This window comes from Diplotaxodon limnothrissa, linkage group LG2, assembly GCF_057381915.1.
Source record: "Diplotaxodon limnothrissa isolate DT_005_m linkage group LG2, D_limnothrissa_male_GT1.1, whole genome shotgun sequence".
NCBI classification, from domain to species: domain Eukaryota; kingdom Metazoa; phylum Chordata; class Actinopteri; order Cichliformes; family Cichlidae; genus Diplotaxodon; species Diplotaxodon limnothrissa.
In genome coordinates, this window is record NC_140597.1 from 4479862 (window position 1) to 4497566 (window position 17705).

Genomic DNA, 17705 nt, shown 5'->3' on the forward strand with positions numbered 1-17705 from the left:
CAGTATTGAGGACATCATGCTAACATACAAATGATCTGCTCAGCTTCAAATTTCAATTAAAACCTCCAGATTAGTCACAAGACTACTAATGCCCGCTGCCAACATGCTTTTGGATTCTCAGATGAAAAACAACACAGACCTATTTATCACCCATAACTCAGGAACTACAATGTGGCAAACTGAACAGGAGACGGATGAAACACAAGGAGCCAAGTCACAGCTGTTTCCTGTGAGCATCTTCTGTTTAATGAGGCCTTGGGAACTGTCGAAAGACTTAAAGCAGCATTTCTTTTTTTCTTTTTGCAAGATGCTCCCACATCACTGTTTTTTGAAATGCAAACAAAAAGTAGAAGAAAACGCCTAAGAATAGAAAATAACGAAAAGAATTAATACTTTTGTTGGAATAAATCTTGTACGGTGTACATCATCTTTTTAAAACAAAGCGGCTTTGAAATCTTGTGGATGAATATTTAAAATCAGTCAGAAGGTGAGGCATCCAGGATGTAAGGATGTTAGACTATTATTATTAAAATGACAAGTGAAAGAGGTTGAAGCGCAGTGCGAGACGTTCCAGATGAATCCGAAGTGTGTTGAGTGAAGAGTGTCTAAAATGCCAGTCCTCGAGCTGTCCGATGAGATTCCTCAGAAACGCAAAGATCGACGACAACAGTAATGTTCTTGAAATCAAAAAGTCAAAATGCTTTTGCCTTTTTCTTCCTGGTCAGAAAACCAGGAGGTGAGAGACGAGTGCAGAGTCTTGAGTCAAATTGGTGAGATGATGATGATGATGATGATACACACAGTGATTAGTTTCTCTTTGTCTTTTTTATTTAAACTGCTGTTTGTTTTCAGATGATATGCAGACTGAGGCAGCGGGGATGGATGATGGAAGTTGCTTTAAGTTTGACCAGCGGCCGTGCTGCATTCACATCAGGGGGAAAAAGTTGTAAGAACGCACATTTAACTTTAAAATGCTCAACTAAAACCTAGGTTTCAGATATTTGGCAAAGCACCTCGGTTTGGCCACACATTAAATGACGGCTTTACTTTTCCAGTGTTTGTCCTCACACACTTGCAGGCATTTGGCAGATTGGATCACTAACAAGTTTAAAAAAAACATTTGAGATGTCATTCCATTTTTTAATTTGAGGAAATGACACTTGAAGCCGCCCTAAAATATTCTTCTGTTTGATATGTGGCAGAGTCAGTTATGTGTTTCTCTTTGTGAATATTTTGGGTGTTTCTGTACCATTTTAATTTTTGTGAGGCTATTTGTAGCTTAGCTACACCATATGTCGTATTTACGATTTCGGTGGCACTTTTATTTTTTTACTTTTTAATAAAAGCAGTCAGAGCTGACTTAATTTCCCCATGATGTGGCTGCAGGGTACCAACAGGAGGTCATTTGTTGTGTGTTGGACTGTTGGCTGCAGTCTTTGTTAAACTCTCCAGGCGTGATGACAGGCTAGACGTCCTGGGCGTAGCGTCGCTGCAGTGATGACAGCTGATGTGTGCGGGGATAGCGGATATTTGAGGAAGGGGTCTAGATGGATTTGGAGGAATCTTGCTTGCTGATGAGGACCTCCAGCAGGCGGAGTTTGGCCTTGATCCTCTTGTACTCTCTGTACGCCTCCAGCATCGGCACCCGGTCCTCCTTCTGAACATTTCTAAAAGGGGAACGAGAGCAGACAGAGTTGTGAGGTTTCTGTTGTGAGGTTTTATGTTTTTATTTTTCAGCTCTCAGCACTTTTGCAGCTTCCATCTGAAACGCAGACTTTTTATTAGTTGAATTTCCCTGCCGTTCAGTTTGCTGGTCGCTTTCAGCCATGTCGGACCTGTTAAGTTACTGCTGAGCATGGTGAACCTGATCCAGCTGCTCCTTCACTTCAGCTAATTTGTTTTGGCAGGAAATGCAGTGTGTTTATTGCCAAGCAGGTGGAGCTTCAATAAGGATATTTTTCTTGACTAAAAACTGATCTCGGAGAAACTTCTGCTCTTTCTAGTCAGTGGATCACTGTACCGACAGTGAGAGGATGTGACATCTCGAACATATCATGAAGGTAAAAAAACTTTTTTTGCCTCGCTATATGGTTCTCACACCCCGCCTGGCTTTCATTTTCACAGCTTGGCCAAATTACCTGCCACACACAGGCTGAGACTGTTTTTTCGATGATCTATCCAGACAGACAAAGCTCTAACACAAAGACTTGCCTGTCAGAAGGTGTGGTATTTATTTTTTCACAATAGAGAAGCTGTGAGAGACCAGAAAAGAGCTGCATGGAATACAGAAAAGGGAGTCCGTCACAAATGTATACATCCTACATAAAGGTTGTCCTGATTCAGTGAATAAACAATCTCTGCTGAGTTTAAAAAGACAAAGCTGAAATCATTGAACATATGTGATGTAGCTGGACTTCATTCCTTAAATAAACGTGTGTCCCACCTACCTTCCATTATGCTGATAGAAATCTTCTTCAAACTCTCTGATGGTCTTCCTCAGTTTCTTCTTCTCTGCTCTGGCCTTCCACAGCTGTTCCAGCAGCTCTGGCCTGGAGGATGATGGGATAGAAGAGGATGCTGTAACCACACGTAACACTACAGTGGTGTGGAGACATGAGAACAGCTTTATTCTCAGCAACATTTGCTCTCTTTAACACTAATAATCACTTAGCTTATAAACCAGAAATTAAAACTTGAATTCAGAGAGAGAAGGTGACCAGTGTGAGCAGGAAGTGACCTAAACAGGAGTCACAACCTATAAGAAACACATCACAGTTGGACTCAGGAACCTGAGCTGATCAGAGGTGTGAGTCTATGTATGTTAATGCCAGGCATTATCCTGTGACACGTTAAACAGATTACACCTCAGCTGCTGAAACCTGTGTGAAAACTGTGTCACACTTCCTGCTTGTATCTGCACAGTTTGCAAAGCAGAAGGATACGTGAACATTTCCTCTCCAGGGTTTAGTAATGAACACAGCAGGCTACACTTCTCCTGTCTTTGAGATGAAGGCAGAGGCTCAGTGAACTTGCAGCTACACTGAGAGGAACAACTGTAGACCTTTACATTTGCAACAAATATGTATTCAAATTCACAATATCACCCAAATTCAGTATTTCTAAAATGATAAACAGCTGAGCAAAATTTCAGCGTAACAACACATCAGTTTTTAGGCCCTAATGTCGCATGAATGCGTCTGCGTGTGTTTTGCTCTCACATGGATGAGGCGTTCGAGCTGGACAGACGCAGGTCGAGCGCCAGCCTCCCCGATCCCTCCTCCATCTTTTCTCTCATTGAACAGTCGCTCTGTCGGTCAGACTGGTTCTGGCTGCTCACGGGCCCGTCACTCGAGGTCATTGGGTCGATGGCCATGATAACCTCGGGGCTCTGCATCTCACCACCGCTGCTCTCTCCCTCTTCCTCCTCCTCCTCCTCTTCTTCTTCCTCCTCATCCCTCTCCTCTTCTCCTCCACTTTTCTGCTCTTGCTCCTCCTCCTCTTCCTCTTTAATTTCTTCCCAAAAGTGAGCAGTTTCACCCTCAATGATTGGCTGCAGGGTTTTACTCCGCCTCTTACTAGATGGAGATACCTAGAGGAGGGAAAGGAAGGTAGATGCAGTTGATCCGTTGTCTGCTCCATGAGTGCTGCTAACTTTGTGTCTCTGGTGGAGATTGTGAACTTACTGCAACAGGTGTAATGCTGACTCTGGTGAGCATCTGTTTGACCAGCCTGTAGCGGTCGTACAGAGGTTTCACTACCAGCCGCTCCTCTCTGGTCACCTAGAAGGACAGGTGAAGCGACAGACCTGGTTAGAAGGGGTTTCTTTTTTGCTTTTTAAGGCAAAGACAAATCTTTGCAGAATTTAGGTTTTTGAACGTACCGGTCGACCGTGCAGCCCTTCGTAGTGCAGCAGATTCTTCTGCAGGACAGTCTTCTCACAGGTTAATTGCTCTTTTGTCATCTTCTACAGAGATGCACAGATATTTAACACTCAACAGTGTCTTTCCTGGTTTTAATATTACTAGTCATTAAATGTGAGGAAGGGGAAAAAAAGATCGACTAGTTTAAAACACAGAGACGTAGAAATAATGTACGTGTAGTTAAAAACATAAGAATTTTTTGCTGAAATGTAGGGCCTCACAATCAGAGCACAGGCCCGCGTCCACATGCCCGAGCACAATGTGCTTGCACATCACCGAGCTGAGGTGAGCTGTCGCGCGCTTGTGGGTCAGTTTATTCTGAAACAGCTTTCATACATTTGCTAATTTTCTGCATCAAAGTGCTGCAGAATCTTGCGTCGTCACTGCTTACTTTCCATCTTGCTTGTTTACTTGCTTGTAACTTCCTGTCGCAGTGCAGAGCCCTGTTAGTGGCTGATGGCCTTGCAACACCTCTGAACCAGCAGGTAACTGCCATTGTATGTTAATAAAACAAAAGTAATACATTTAACTAACTAGTATTTAAACTGGTGATGGGAGAAGTTCACAATCAAACTATTTAAATTACCCTTAAAGTTATAGTCAAACAATATACCAGCAGTTTGTAAGTTGTAGTCTATAAATTTTGTGCATGTCCATCAAAAAGATTTCTTCTCTTCCTGTAGAACTTAAAAGCATGAATTGAAATGTAAAAATAACGTTTTTGTCAATAAAACTGGACATGTTTAGTTCTGCTAGGTATGTAAACCTACACCAGACCTTTTCTAAAGGATTTCATGAACCCCAAAAAACTCTATAGGTTATATTCTGTTCTTTTTCCCCATCTTGACAACTATATATCTGATCCACATCCTTTTTATTTGTCCTGTTGCTGGAGCCCTGGATAAGTGCAGTGGCTCTGCTGGAAAATATCTGGTCCTTACCTTGATATCATCCGGCCAGCCGTCCTCCTCCCTCTTGTCTTTGACTCTGCATTGGATCAGCTCCAGTGTTTCCTCCCTTGTAGGCCGCGGGCCTTTGAGCTCCCCTGCTGCGTCATGAGCACTGTGATCCAGTGTGGATCCAAAGCTCTTGGGCAAGGTGTTGCTGCGGGGCCGAGTCTGAGGGCCGAGCTCGGTCTCTGCACGGTGTTTGGCATCTGGGGAAGGATGAACACATGAGGTTGAGGAGAGAGGAAAGAAATAAGGGCAGGGATAGAGAGAGAGGGAGAGACGTAGAAAACAGAGAAAGTCAGTTAAGGCATGCAGGAATTTATCCGTCACGATTACAATTAACCCATCAGAAATAAGGAGAAAGAAGACAGTGTGACAACACACAAACACACTACCACACAACATACAAAGCCAAAGACAGAGAGCAAACTTTTTCCAGACAGTAAAATCACTAAATTCAAAAGGCCCTGATGGCTGTAAAGGTGAAACACTTCTGCACCTTCAGCACCGCAGCATTCTTGTTTAAAGAACTGATACCAGCAGTTAGACATGTTTTTTTGCAGTTTGCCAACATTTTTAACATGTCAGAGACCCAAAATGTCTGGCAAAAAAGAGAGCTTGTTTTGTATTTTGAAATCAGAACCATAAATGTGTAATTTCATCATGATGCTTCACACTTCTCACCACCTCTCCATTAATTATCCCATGCCAACAAGCTGTTTCAGCAGACACCGAAACAAGGAAGCAAGATGCTCTCACAAAGCCGCCTCGCTGTGACTGTCAGTAGTGTTTGAGATGTCTACTTACTGAGGGGTTTGTACTTACTGAGGTGAAACGGTCTAGAGCTGAGTAGGCCTGAGTAGGGGTGGAGCGGGGGGGTGAGTATGTGATGGGGAGGTGAGCAGATAGAGGAGGAGGAGGAGGAGGAGGAAGGGGAGGAGGGAGCATGGTGGCATCTGTGTGAATGGATCAAAGCCTGGTGCCTCAACGTGCTTCTGGGCAAAAGGTGGTGCTGGCGTCCTGGTTGGCCGATCAGTCAATCAATCAATCAATGGGTCGTTGGGCAGTAGGAGGAAGGAGGAAAGTGAAGAGCGGATTCTCACATTATTGATTTCAGTTTTGATTTGAAACAGTGACAAATGTTTTGGCCGCTGCGTTACTCCATAAAGGAGAGCCGGCACCTCACAGGAAGGAGGTGGACGGGCGTCCTGCAGGGTTCGTTCAGTGTGGTGAAACAACGGGAGGAGAAACATCCGCCGGCAGAAAAGAATTTCTATACATTTTATATTTTAATATCTGATTTTGGACATGCTGACTGGCAGCCAAACCAAAAGCTTCTGCAACCACAGTTTGGGATTTCTGACCAAATATTTTCAAATACTTCCTTTGTGTGTTTTCCGCTGCTTCACCTGACTGAACTCACCCTGCAGGTAATGAATGTGGGTTCACAAGGACGCACCAGCACACTGTAGGGTGGGAGCCACGCATGTGAGAGCCACGTTGACCCTGAGCACGTGCATGTCTGCGTTATGTCTGTCAGACCAGCATACATGCCATGTTGTCACAAAAGGTCAAAGGTTGAAAGTGGGGTCAAAATGTCCAGCACAGAACAGGATGGCATACAGACACTCTAACCCCGTCAAGCACACATGAATGCATGCCGACAGCAAAAAGTAGTTGTACCTTTAATCTGCCTGCGGATCTTGGTCAAGTCAGTCATCCATTTGAGGACCTTGGGGTTAGCTGCCTTATCTGCATGAGAAGGCTGCAGAGAGGGGGGACACACAGAGACCAAGAGTTGGCATTTCACCGAAAACATCAACAACAGCTAAGACACAAATACAAAATTACATTTTCAGAATGTGTGACAGTGTAAGCAATTAAACAATGTGTTGGTGTTTCTGATGCAGAGGAAGATGACTGTTTGCTATAACAGCCTGAAGAAAGCAATAACTGACTGGCTCCTGCAGTTTTTTCTTCTTCTTTTTTTTAAATTACTACCTAAAAAACCATTAAAGTTCTGATTTTACCTTGTAGTTTCTCTCCTTCTCAAACTGCTCTTCAAACTGTTTGATTTTCTTCTTCAGATGCTGAAGCTTTTTGGTGAGCTGGTGCATCACCGAATCTCCTCCTCTCATCGCCTCTTTGGAACCAAACGATGCTCGCCTGGGCCTGAGGATAAATAGTAGACTGGTACTTGATGGCTCTTTTTGACTCCAGCTCAGCCCTTAAAGGGCTTTTTACTACAAGCCACTTTCACACACACTCTAGCCCCTGAGCCACAGCGACCCCCCCCAGCATGACAGAACTACCAAAAAAGAAAAACAACCCAAAAAAACCCTTCGGGTCTCAGACCAAAGATAACGATTTGTGGGTGTCATTATAACCATTAAACCCTCCCAAAACACCAGTCTTACAGTGAATAAGCTACACATCATACCTATGTACTTTGGTGGGTGAAGTGGCGTCCAGATCCTGCTGGAGAAATCTCTGGGCACCGTGCACACCAAAATCAAGAAAGCGCCGTGCCAGCAGGTGAGGGTGGGAGCGGGAAGAGGAAGGGGAGTCATCCTGCCCTCCCTCTCCCTGTTCCTCTTCACCACCCTCCTCCAGGGGGAGCGGAGGGAGAGGAACCATGCGACCGGCCAGCGGGGAGAGCTGTGCCTCTCCGCTCTCGTTGTCATCCTGCCAGGATTTAAAAGCTGGGACGGGGTCTGGAGAAGACGGAAAGAAATAAAGAGAGGAATCAAGCCAAGTAAAAAGAGGACAAGAAGGAAGGGAGAGGCCAGATGATTAATCCCTCTCTAGCAAGTGCATGAGAGAGAGAGAGGTGTTATACATATCATGATGGACAGATATGTACAGCAACATTTTATTTTGTTTACTTCCATACCTGCTGACTCACGCTAAGCCTGATTACCGGTGTATTTACAGTCAGTGCTATGCTGCCAAGTTGAATCGAGGAGGAAGAGAGAGTGTAGGAGGGGTCGTGACCAATAAGAGCAGCAGAATCAAAGTGTAAATTAAAAAAGTAAGAGGGAAGAGTGAAGAAAGAAAAAACAAGTTCGCCTGCTATCTCATGAAATCTGATGGAGGGAAGAATGTTACAGGGAAGGATTTATCACGATCAGCGTCACCACGCGCACATTTGAAAAGCCGAGGCTATTTTAATTATATTTTAATATAGTTTCTTTTATTGTTGTCACCCGTGACCACCATTAAAAACAATAACAAGGACGAGTGAAAGGAGGGAGGGGTAGACTGGTGAATGGGCGCTTATGAAATGACTTACCTTGGCCTTCCTTTTGCAGATGCATCAATGAGAAGTCGATGGGAGGGAGGTGGAGATGGGAGGGGGGTGACGCTGTTTGGATGGACGGAGGAGAAGTAGAAGGACGAGGAGGAAGAGGGACAGGGAGAGAGATAGCACAGAAGAGGAGCAGTGAGGTCATTCATAACTTCACTCACCAGCATTCATCCAATGTGTGTTGTGTTTAATTGCAAACAAATGCCACCAACGTCAGTTTTTCATCACTTATATGAGAGAATTTATCCAACTGAGCAGGTTTGAATTGAGATCTCAGCGACATATTTAAGCTTAGAGTAAAAATATTCCATAATTTTTATATTTAAGTAAGAGTAATTCATACAACAATCTAAATGAAATTAACTTTTCCCATTATGTCACTTTTATTAGATAAAATAAATTAATTTAAAGTTTTAAAAGTCTGTTCCTCTGCATAACTTCTCCAATGCCACTTTAATTTTCTATGAATATTTATGCTGCACTGAGCAAGCTGGAATTCCCAGGATATGATGGAACTCACCTTCCCATTGGTTGTTGGGAAAAAGCTGGAGGTGGGAGGAGTCTGGTTGGCATGGTGACAGGTGGTTCCTGTTGGGCTGGCTGGTGTTGGCGTTGTGATCACAGCAACATGAACTGGAGTCCTGGAGGAGTAAAAAAAAAAAATCAATAAGAGATAAAAGAAATAAGGAAAATGGACCAAATAACTGAAGGTAAATTTGCAAGTGTTTGAAGGAATGTTGGCCTAACGTGTTTAAACATTTTCCCCTAGCATCTGCTGGTTTCCATGGGGTCACTGACTGCTCTGTAGGCCCGTGTAATTAAGGCCTTAACAGATACTTAAAAGCTTTACTGTGAAGGTCCAAGCCAGTGGATGACATAACCATGGCTGTAGCCATTGTTTATATACAGTCTATGAAAGGTGTACATTTCCACATCCTGTCACTTACACAGCTTATGGTGACAGTGTGCTCCATCGTCACAAGAGGCTGATTGTCCTGCCTGAAAATGAAGATTAGAATGAAATAAAATTAGATAAACACTCAAAATTAAACCATAAAGGAGATAAACACATTAACACTCCACCAGGGGATGTACGTTTTCAGTACTCTTTGGTCCAATAACAAGAAGTACTAATATGGTACCCCTGTACAGACTCATCTGGATAAGTGTACTTTTATAAAAGCTGTCCAATCATATCACTCTCACCATATTTAGTCTTCCTGAAACCTTGCCTGGATAACAGCTGACGAAGAGTCACACCACAGTCACACAACAAAGAAATCTTTCCGCTGCACGAATAATTCGACGAGGAAAAAAACTCACAAAGCTGTAACCAAAATCAGTGCTTTGTGTAGTCAGTATTTTGCCTGTTTTAAATAAATAGGTGTGAAGCAGCATTTGTCAGTTTTAACACTGCATGCCACATTGATGGCGGTGTACTCACTACAGCTGTTAACAACAAGCTGGGGGTGTAATATCATCATATGACATGTAAAGATACACAAGAAGGAAGCAAAAGTGAATAAGTGTTGGGAGTGAGAGAGACTGAGATAAAGATGCGTTTCAGATGCAGCATAAAATGTGAGCTCTGGTTGAAACAGCGTGTCAAAGCAATTTGCAGAAGGCAAGTGTCTGATCAGCACGGCAACACTGCTGCCTCTCGTTTGCTTTGCATCGAAACTAAACTCTGAGGGTAAATCCAGGCAGCTGGTGTTTGTGAAGTAAACAGCTCACCTGGCAGTGTTTAAGTTGTTCTTTGCATCGGTGACAGACTCTGCATCCAGGTCCATTCCTGAGCTCTCCTCCAGGGTGGGGACAGAGTCCAGTGAATTCTGGAGGAAAAAAGACAGGACAGCAAGATGTTCTGTTTAACTTAAACAGGAATAAGCAGAGCACGAGACAGGAATGGGCAAGAACACAAACTGAGCTACACACTGGAGTCTAACAGAAATAAGTAAAACACTGTAATGCTTCACTTCCTCAGTTAATGAGACAACACAGAGATGTAGCACTCCAACAGATCAAATGTTCACAAAATACCCAGAATACAGTGAGGTAATCATAAATGCATTAAATAAAGCTCTTTCACCTTAAATAGTTAAGAATTTAATGCTCCTTAAAAATTAGAGGTTAAAAATGCCTCTGCTCATCTTCAACAACTCTGTAAACCTTGAAAAAGTTACTGGACTTCTTGAAGTTTGTGAGGCTTTTCAGTCCTGAAAACAAAAGGTGGAGAGTCCCACGTATTTAACATGGGGGTTGTTCTCTTTGGAGGTGGTTTGGAGAGTCGTTGACCCAGTATTAATCACGTCATGTGCATTGTCACGAGCCAAGGTGGGAAAAAAGGTGTGGCTTAATACCATCAGGGAAGTTAAGGGTGAAACTACTGTGAAACCTTGCCCCACCCTATCATGTGACCTACTGACTCACATCTGAGGTAAGTTGTGAGTGAGATTTGAAAAACCTGGGAAGGGTTCTCAAGGCAGGTTGGCTTTTGGCTCAGCTAAATACGTTTTTTAGGGTTTTCCACTAGCTGGTAATAACGGGTACCACTTCTTTAGTACCTACTCAGCTTCCGAGCAGTCTGAGGCGAAAACGTGACATTAACAGACCGCATGCCACCGATTGGCTAGTCAGTGGCATCACTCGATGAGTCATGAGAGCGACATGCATTTTTGTGTCAGATACAGAAGATGTCACAGGACGTTGCTATAACAACCTCATGCACATAAGTTGGTAATCAATTGTAATGGAAAATGACTGAAACCAAGCTGAGTAGGCGCTACAGGAAAAGGAAGAAAAAGCTACCATTTCTGTTCATAGATCTTTTTCATTTACTCCTCTTTCAAGCCATCTGTCTTTTCAGTCCAGAATGTGAACATTGGCATCGTTGAAAGAGAGTTTGGGAGTTTTGGATGAGAATGAAATGTCTTCACAAGCTTAAAGACGTCCAGATACCTTCTGTTTCCCCCCCTCAAGTTTCTAAGACTAGCATCACCTGAATGACTGAGAACCTATACAGACGACTCTGTAGGAACACAAAAGTCCTCATCATAAATGAGAAGACAGCGTGTATGTTATGTGGACATACACATATTGAACTCATTGTTAATAGCACATGGCACAACTATACAACTTTTTAAACATAAAACCAGTGTAAATACATGCATGTCTGTGATGATGTAGTACAGTGGAGCAGCTGTCATTCTTTGGCTCTTGGCTGATCTATTTAAGGACTTGGATCAAGATTATTGTTTCTGTGACAGCTTCTCCTCCAGCCGTGGCTCTCATCTCCCTGCCTACCATGTTGACCCCTCCATCTGGAAGCTAACATGGTTCTTGGGATAAAAGCCAGTAAGGCTGAATGGGGGGCACTAGTAACAGGGTTTTGATTTCCAATGAGACAGCTTCAATAAAAATGTATGTGATGTGCACAGGAATACAAAGAATATGTGCCGTGTATGTCTGCCTAAAACTAGATATTGAAAATAAAGAGAAACATTACTACTCTTCAGAATGTGTTAAACAGATAATGCATCTCAAAGCATCATCATCTGGATAATAATTTTATCAGTTCGTATCTATTCTTACCAAAATGTGAAGAAAGCAAGGTCAAGAATTTCCAAAGCCCTTGAAAGTAGCTCCTTGTTTTTTAATATAGCATCCTGGCATATGATAGGTATAAAAAGTGGCAAATGTGTTCGCCAAACCTTGAGAAAGAAGCTACTCAGCACTTTTTCCAAGTACAAAATGACCTTATTAACATTTAGTTATGACTAAATGTGTCTGCGTGTTTGTATTTGTTAAACAACCCTCTTGTTTCTCGCTTTCCCAGTAAATTTCCAGCTATTGTAGCGATCAGAGCAGAACAAAGATGGGCCTGTGCTGATAATATCAAACACATTTCGCCTTGGAATGAAGCGACACACTGAGATGGGAAGGAGGTTAGCTATGGGAAGCATGCTCTGAGCCCACACAGCAGCTTGCTACGATTTTCTTTTGTGTCTTATCATCTGATGTCACTTTCTGTTTGAACACAGGGGAGCTGCTGTTCGGCCAATGTTACAGTAACAGGCAGCGCGCGCAACTAAAACAAAGATTCCCTTTCTGGTTATCACGTCATGACGTCCCCCCACTGACCTGCGCTTCTCGCTGATTTTGTTGGATGTGCTGCTCAGGCTGTGTGAGTGGGGTACCCCCTTCTGTGTCGCAGGCACTGTCTTCAGGGTCAGTTTGTTGCTCCTCGTCTCCATCACAGCCCTGGTCTGCAGGCTCACTGGGACTCTCCCTAACATATCACAATGGAAAGATTAATAAAGCAATGAAAGTACCCTTATTTAAATATAAATTCATAACTTGTATCCAGGGGAATGCTATGCAAAGTAGCATAATGCTAAAGTAACCTCTAAATGTGTTTATCTGTAACGTGAACCATCTGGCTGGCTTTGTGCCTTTGTACATGAGATTTGCTATCTTGGAAATGCTTCTTTAGAGTTATCTGATGCCACTTTAAAACACTGAGCAATCATGTTTGTACCAACAGGTGCAACTACAAAGTGCAACAGACATTTAATTCATGCGTGCATAGAAACTTTGTGGTTTCAGGTCTGCCTGTGTTGCACTCTCACCCCTGGCTGTCGTACCTGCTGAGGTCTTGGTCGATGGAGTTTTTCAGATCAAAGAAGTGCTGCTCCACTGCAGCCCTGATGGTCCGCTGAATAATACTGGGAAACAAAGCAGAAATACAAGTTAAAATGATGTTTAACACTAACCACTGTCCAAAGAGTTCAGACTACCTTTAAAGAGGATAAGCAGAGTTTCCAAGGTTTACATAACTAATTTGCATGAGATCCAGTGACCATGTTTTTTTCCTGTTCATTCAGTGCAACAACTCCACAGAAAAACAAAAATAGATAACCTGAAAATAACATTATCCACCTGAAGTATCCACATAAAACGAGCCACAGCAATAATCCAAACACCCAAGATGCTGGGCATGTTTCTCTGACTTCTATCGAGCAGAGAAAAAGTCTGTGACGTCAACAACTGTTTTGATAACCAAAACGAAAATACTTCAACCATGTTGCAAATAGTCAAAGCTGGAGACCGATAAGTTCCATCTGTCGTCCACCTGCCAGAATCATGCGCACTATTTAGGCTTGTGTATGTATTTATTTCTGAACTGCAGTAGGACACGATGTATCAAAAACCTAAAAAGATAAAAACTGATTTGCAGAGTAACAACTACCCAACATTACAGCACTACCATCACTATTTTTTTAATCCTTCAGTTAAACATGTTTTTTTTTAGTGATTAGTATACATGCTTTAAAAACGCTCACATAATGCCTAAAACTGTTGACATCAACATGACATCCTTAGTTCAGTTATACTGACGAGGTTAGAGGGCTGTTTTTCCAGATTTAATTAAGATGTTTGTTTTTAGCACTACCTCTGTGTCTGGAACCTCTGCTGATCAATTAACAGATAAATGGCATTTATATGTTCATCTTTATATAGTAATTAGGTACATATAAGAGACATTTATTGAAGTTTAAGAGTGAATAATATTCATCATTTTCACTCAGTGCTTTTTTCCCCCTTCTGAGCTATTTAACAAGTCCTTATTAAGCCAATGGTGCGGCCCTGGTCTAAAAGGATTAATATGGAGTCAGGGAGAAAAAAAGAGGGGATGTTAGAGCCTATAAAAGGTAACATCGGCAGTCACACGCTGACCTTTTCTGCACCGACATGCAACGCCTGATCCACCGGCTCTACTGAGATTCCATCTATCTGGCTTCAATTACTGGACCATGTTTGTTTGATCATAATGTATTCCTCCCTCATTTACTCTGGCTTCATGCAGTCTGTGAGTTTTGTCACTGTTCCAGCTTAGACGGCAGCAGAGCCTAAGTTGAATGGGAAAAGACCCAACTCCCCCATAACAACTGTTCACTCACTTCATCTGCTTTCATCACGTGTTATTCCAACTTTTCCTCTATTTTTCTATCATATAACTTCTGCTCCTTAAGCTGATCCTCAAAGTAAATGTCCAGACAGTGACACCAAGTTGTCCCAGGTACTGTAGATACGCATGAATTTAACACATCGAGTACCTGATGCTGGAAAAATAGCTGTAGGGGATTTTCTGCTATGTCCATTTAAGGCAGAAACTCATAAAGCTACTGAGCTGAGATAAATGAAATGTAGGTGTCAATATATGAACACATACACTCAAACTTCGCCTCCACCTCCAGGAAGCTCTACAATAATAACTACACTGCACATCACACACAAACAGCCACTTCCAGAAATAAACACATAAGCAGTAAAAGATGATGCACTTGCACTCTTTCCTACTTACATAGACACAGAAAGAAGCACTTACACTCACACAGCGTCCAAATTTTTACCTCCCAACAGGGAAACTCGGTGGGACCTGCAGGGTCCCTCTTTTTAAATTTAAGGGAAACTTTTTTTATTGGCATGTGCGTTATGAAAATAGATTAAACTGCTTTTTTAAAATCTGCACAGCAAAAAACTGTCTCCCCATCTCCATCATCATGTGTTTCTTCTTCTTTTAAAACCATCTTTACTATTTTCTGTCAAATTGGTGGGCAGCTGAACATGTGACAATTTAAACTCCTTTGACTGCTGGTAGTGAATTCCAGCTTTTATGTTTAATTCCTCATTGTTTAAGTCTAATAAGTAAACCCACATTAAAGCGCTGTACAAAGAGAAATAATTGTATTCTGCGTCCATGCTGAGCAGCGTCGAAGAGACGGCCTGACTGTCATGTGATTGCAGTTCGTGTCCTTGAGACCGTCAAAGTGCCACGCCATGCAAAACGCTTTACTTTAGCTTCCTAATCAAAACACAAGGCCGGCTCTCCTCCTTCCTGCTCGTCTCTTCCTCTAAACCTTGTACAGTTTTTAAAACTCACTTGTCTCAGCAGCGGCTGCACATCAATCTCGATTTCTATTATTTTATTCGCCTCTTGAGAAAACGCTATTTGACTGCCTCATCACGCTTAACATATAATATGGCTCTGTCTTTCTCTTATTGATTATTTGCAGTTTCATTAATATTATATTCTAACATGAAATGCCTTTGCGGGATATAATATTAAGAATTATTGAGTACATATTTTATTACAGCTTATGATGTTTATGATAAGTTGTTGTGATATAATGCGTATGTTAGCGTGAGTTTATGTCTAAGTATGCCATTGAGAGTGTGTGTGAATACGTGGAGACTTACTCAGCAGAGTCAGCAGGCAGGATGGATATAGGGGAGAGGTGGGAGCTGTAGAGCCAGAGAGAGGAAAAGCACAACAAGGTTAGAACATCACGCACTCCTCGACTCCTGTCCCGCACTGACCTTGGAGGAGGCGGGTGTCGAGCCGCAAGAGTCAAAACAGGGAAGAAGAATGTTAGCAATGCTGTTAACAATGAGTATGTCTGTGTATTCTATACGTGCATTAGTGAGACAGAGCAGGGATCGAGCACTGAGGTAGTAGAGGTGAAATCAATGAAAAACATGTAAAAATTAGCACAGTGATGTCTGAGATGCCCTGAAATGACAATTTCAGCAAATGTATCACGCGCACAGTTTTAGTCAGTGGCGCCACTCTGAGTGGGCAGATTGTTATTTAGGCTACAGAGCTCTGCTTGACCCTGCTGATCAGATAGACAGTTGTGTATGTAATGTCATACTTGTTCTTCCATAAGCAGGGAAGTGTGTGCGTGTGCATGTGTACACGGCATGAAACAAGAAGTTGGCTGTGATGTGTCTCATCACTTGATTCACAAACACACCCACTGACAGGCACGCCAGGATTTATATAACACACACACACACACACACACACACACCTACCTAAGACGTGTCGGTGCTCTTGGACTTAATGCGAACGACCTTCTGCTGTGTGTGTGTGTGTGTGTGTGTGTGTGTGTGTGTCAGTCAAGGGGGCAAACTCGACTCATTAGAAAAACAACAGCTGACGTTATGCAAGCCTTTCATGTGTATGTGTGTTCTGGGTCTGTCTCTCACACACACACACACACACACACACACACACACACACACACACACACACACGCACTTAACGCTACAAGAAGTGCTCAGGTTGATCGATAATGACTGAATTATTAATGGCAGATAGGAAACCATAATGCCCTCTCTTTATTCTTCTCCTTCTTGCTACTTTCCCTCTCTTTTCTTTCTCTGGGGTGTTTGTCTTCCATTAGCTATGTTTTAAATCAAATCTGCTTCTGTTTATCACTCTATTGTTTCTTTTCATTCATGCTCACTCAACCCCAAAAAGCCTTTTTAGTTTCATTACTGCATCTCTTGAGCTCTCCTTTCTCTTCCGCTTTGCTTCTTTTTTTTTCCATCTTACTGACTATGAAGGCAGCAAACATCCGACATTCCCTTCCTGAGAATGTAGCCTTGATCATGAGTGAGTGTGAAGGCAGGACAGACAAAAAGGAAGGCGCTCATATTGCAGACACACACACACACACACACACACACACACACACACACACACACACACAGCTTTGCTTCAAGTAGTTGGATTAGAGCAGCTCCTAAAGCCTCGACGGCAGACACAGATAAGCCCTTAATAACATTTTAAGGAACCACACCTTTTACAGCTATTTGTTGGCATTAATACTCTAAACCCTTTGTTAGTGACCAAAGTATAAATAGTTCAACTTACATTTAGTCTCTACATATATGATGACCACTAAACTTTGTATTATTCAAACAGATTATGACTGATTTTTTTGATTTTACTAACTGCATTATTATCTACGTCTTAAAGGTGCAGAGACGAGCGCGTCAGAGTAAAAGGGATGCTTGCCAGAATCACTCAGATCAGGTTAATCTGCTGCCTCCTCCCTGGATCCCTCTGCTAGAAACATCTCTCCCGCAGCAGGGTCAGTGGACACAGTCCAACTTACACACCACCACAATTAGCACTCTTGTGTAAACTTTGTAGTCTTGGATATAGTAATCATCACAACTCAGCTCTTAACTTGATATAAATCAATATCAATAAATCAATATAAATATAAAACTATCATGTACGTTTGGCCATTTTTCTCCAGTTGGATTACATGGGTTTCCATTTGTGAAGAGCAATATTTATACATTCATAACATATTTACTGCTGATTTACCACCAAAGGATTATCTCAGTCAGCACTGCCACGGTCTAAACACGACTGTTATTTCCATCTGTGTTGAAAGCTATCCTTCCATTTGCTGCTGTGCGTGCTGCTGAGGTAATTCAATCATTATTCAACAAAGCTGTTTTAAAAAAATATCTCCTATTGGCTTTCAGTAATGGAGAAAAACTTGTAAGATTGAATATTATCTCGCAATCACACATTTTATACTTGCAGCACGGGGCGTGACCTTCAGGTATTAGGAGATAAAATCATTGAGAAATGTGGATGAAATGTGCAGTATTTACTCGACTCTATTTTGAGTTTGTGCAATTATCTGAAATCTAAAACATTAC

The 17705-nt window shown here is 42.3% G+C and overlaps 1 protein-coding gene across 6 annotated transcripts in view; it reads right to left on the reverse strand.

Moving 5' to 3' along the window:
- Positions 1 to 1319: 1319 nt before the first annotated feature.
- fam13b (family with sequence similarity 13 member B) overlaps positions 1320 to 17705 on the reverse strand; it is a 67024-nt gene continuing 50638 nt past the window's right edge. For 2 of the 6 annotated variants that reach the window (XM_085360151.1, XM_085360142.1), the window contains exons 8-24: positions 15438 to 15482; positions 12806 to 12901; positions 12318 to 12465; positions 9912 to 10009; positions 9125 to 9176; positions 8698 to 8818; positions 8163 to 8234; positions 7311 to 7584; positions 6901 to 7042; positions 6554 to 6635; positions 5696 to 5890; positions 4862 to 5076; positions 3881 to 3964; positions 3684 to 3779; positions 3219 to 3589; positions 2448 to 2549; positions 1320 to 1667 (exon numbers count right to left, since the gene is read on the reverse strand). In XM_085360151.1, the coding sequence (XP_085216277.1) occupies positions 1544 to 1667; positions 2448 to 2549; positions 3219 to 3589; positions 3684 to 3779; positions 3881 to 3964; positions 4862 to 5076; positions 5696 to 5890; positions 6554 to 6635; positions 6901 to 7042; positions 7311 to 7584; positions 8163 to 8234; positions 8698 to 8818; positions 9125 to 9176; positions 9912 to 10009; positions 12318 to 12465; positions 12806 to 12901; positions 15438 to 15482 (2317 nt within the window). In that variant the 3' untranslated portion in view covers positions 1320 to 1543. The remainder of the gene's footprint in view (positions 1668 to 2447; positions 2550 to 3218; positions 3590 to 3683; positions 3780 to 3880; positions 3965 to 4861; positions 5077 to 5695; positions 5891 to 6553; positions 6636 to 6900; positions 7043 to 7310; positions 7585 to 8162; positions 8235 to 8697; positions 8819 to 9124; positions 9177 to 9911; positions 10010 to 12317; positions 12466 to 12805; positions 12902 to 15437; positions 15483 to 17705) is intronic. The other 4 variants (XM_085360161.1, XM_085360169.1, XM_085360176.1 and 1 more) reach the window with 4 other exon arrangements.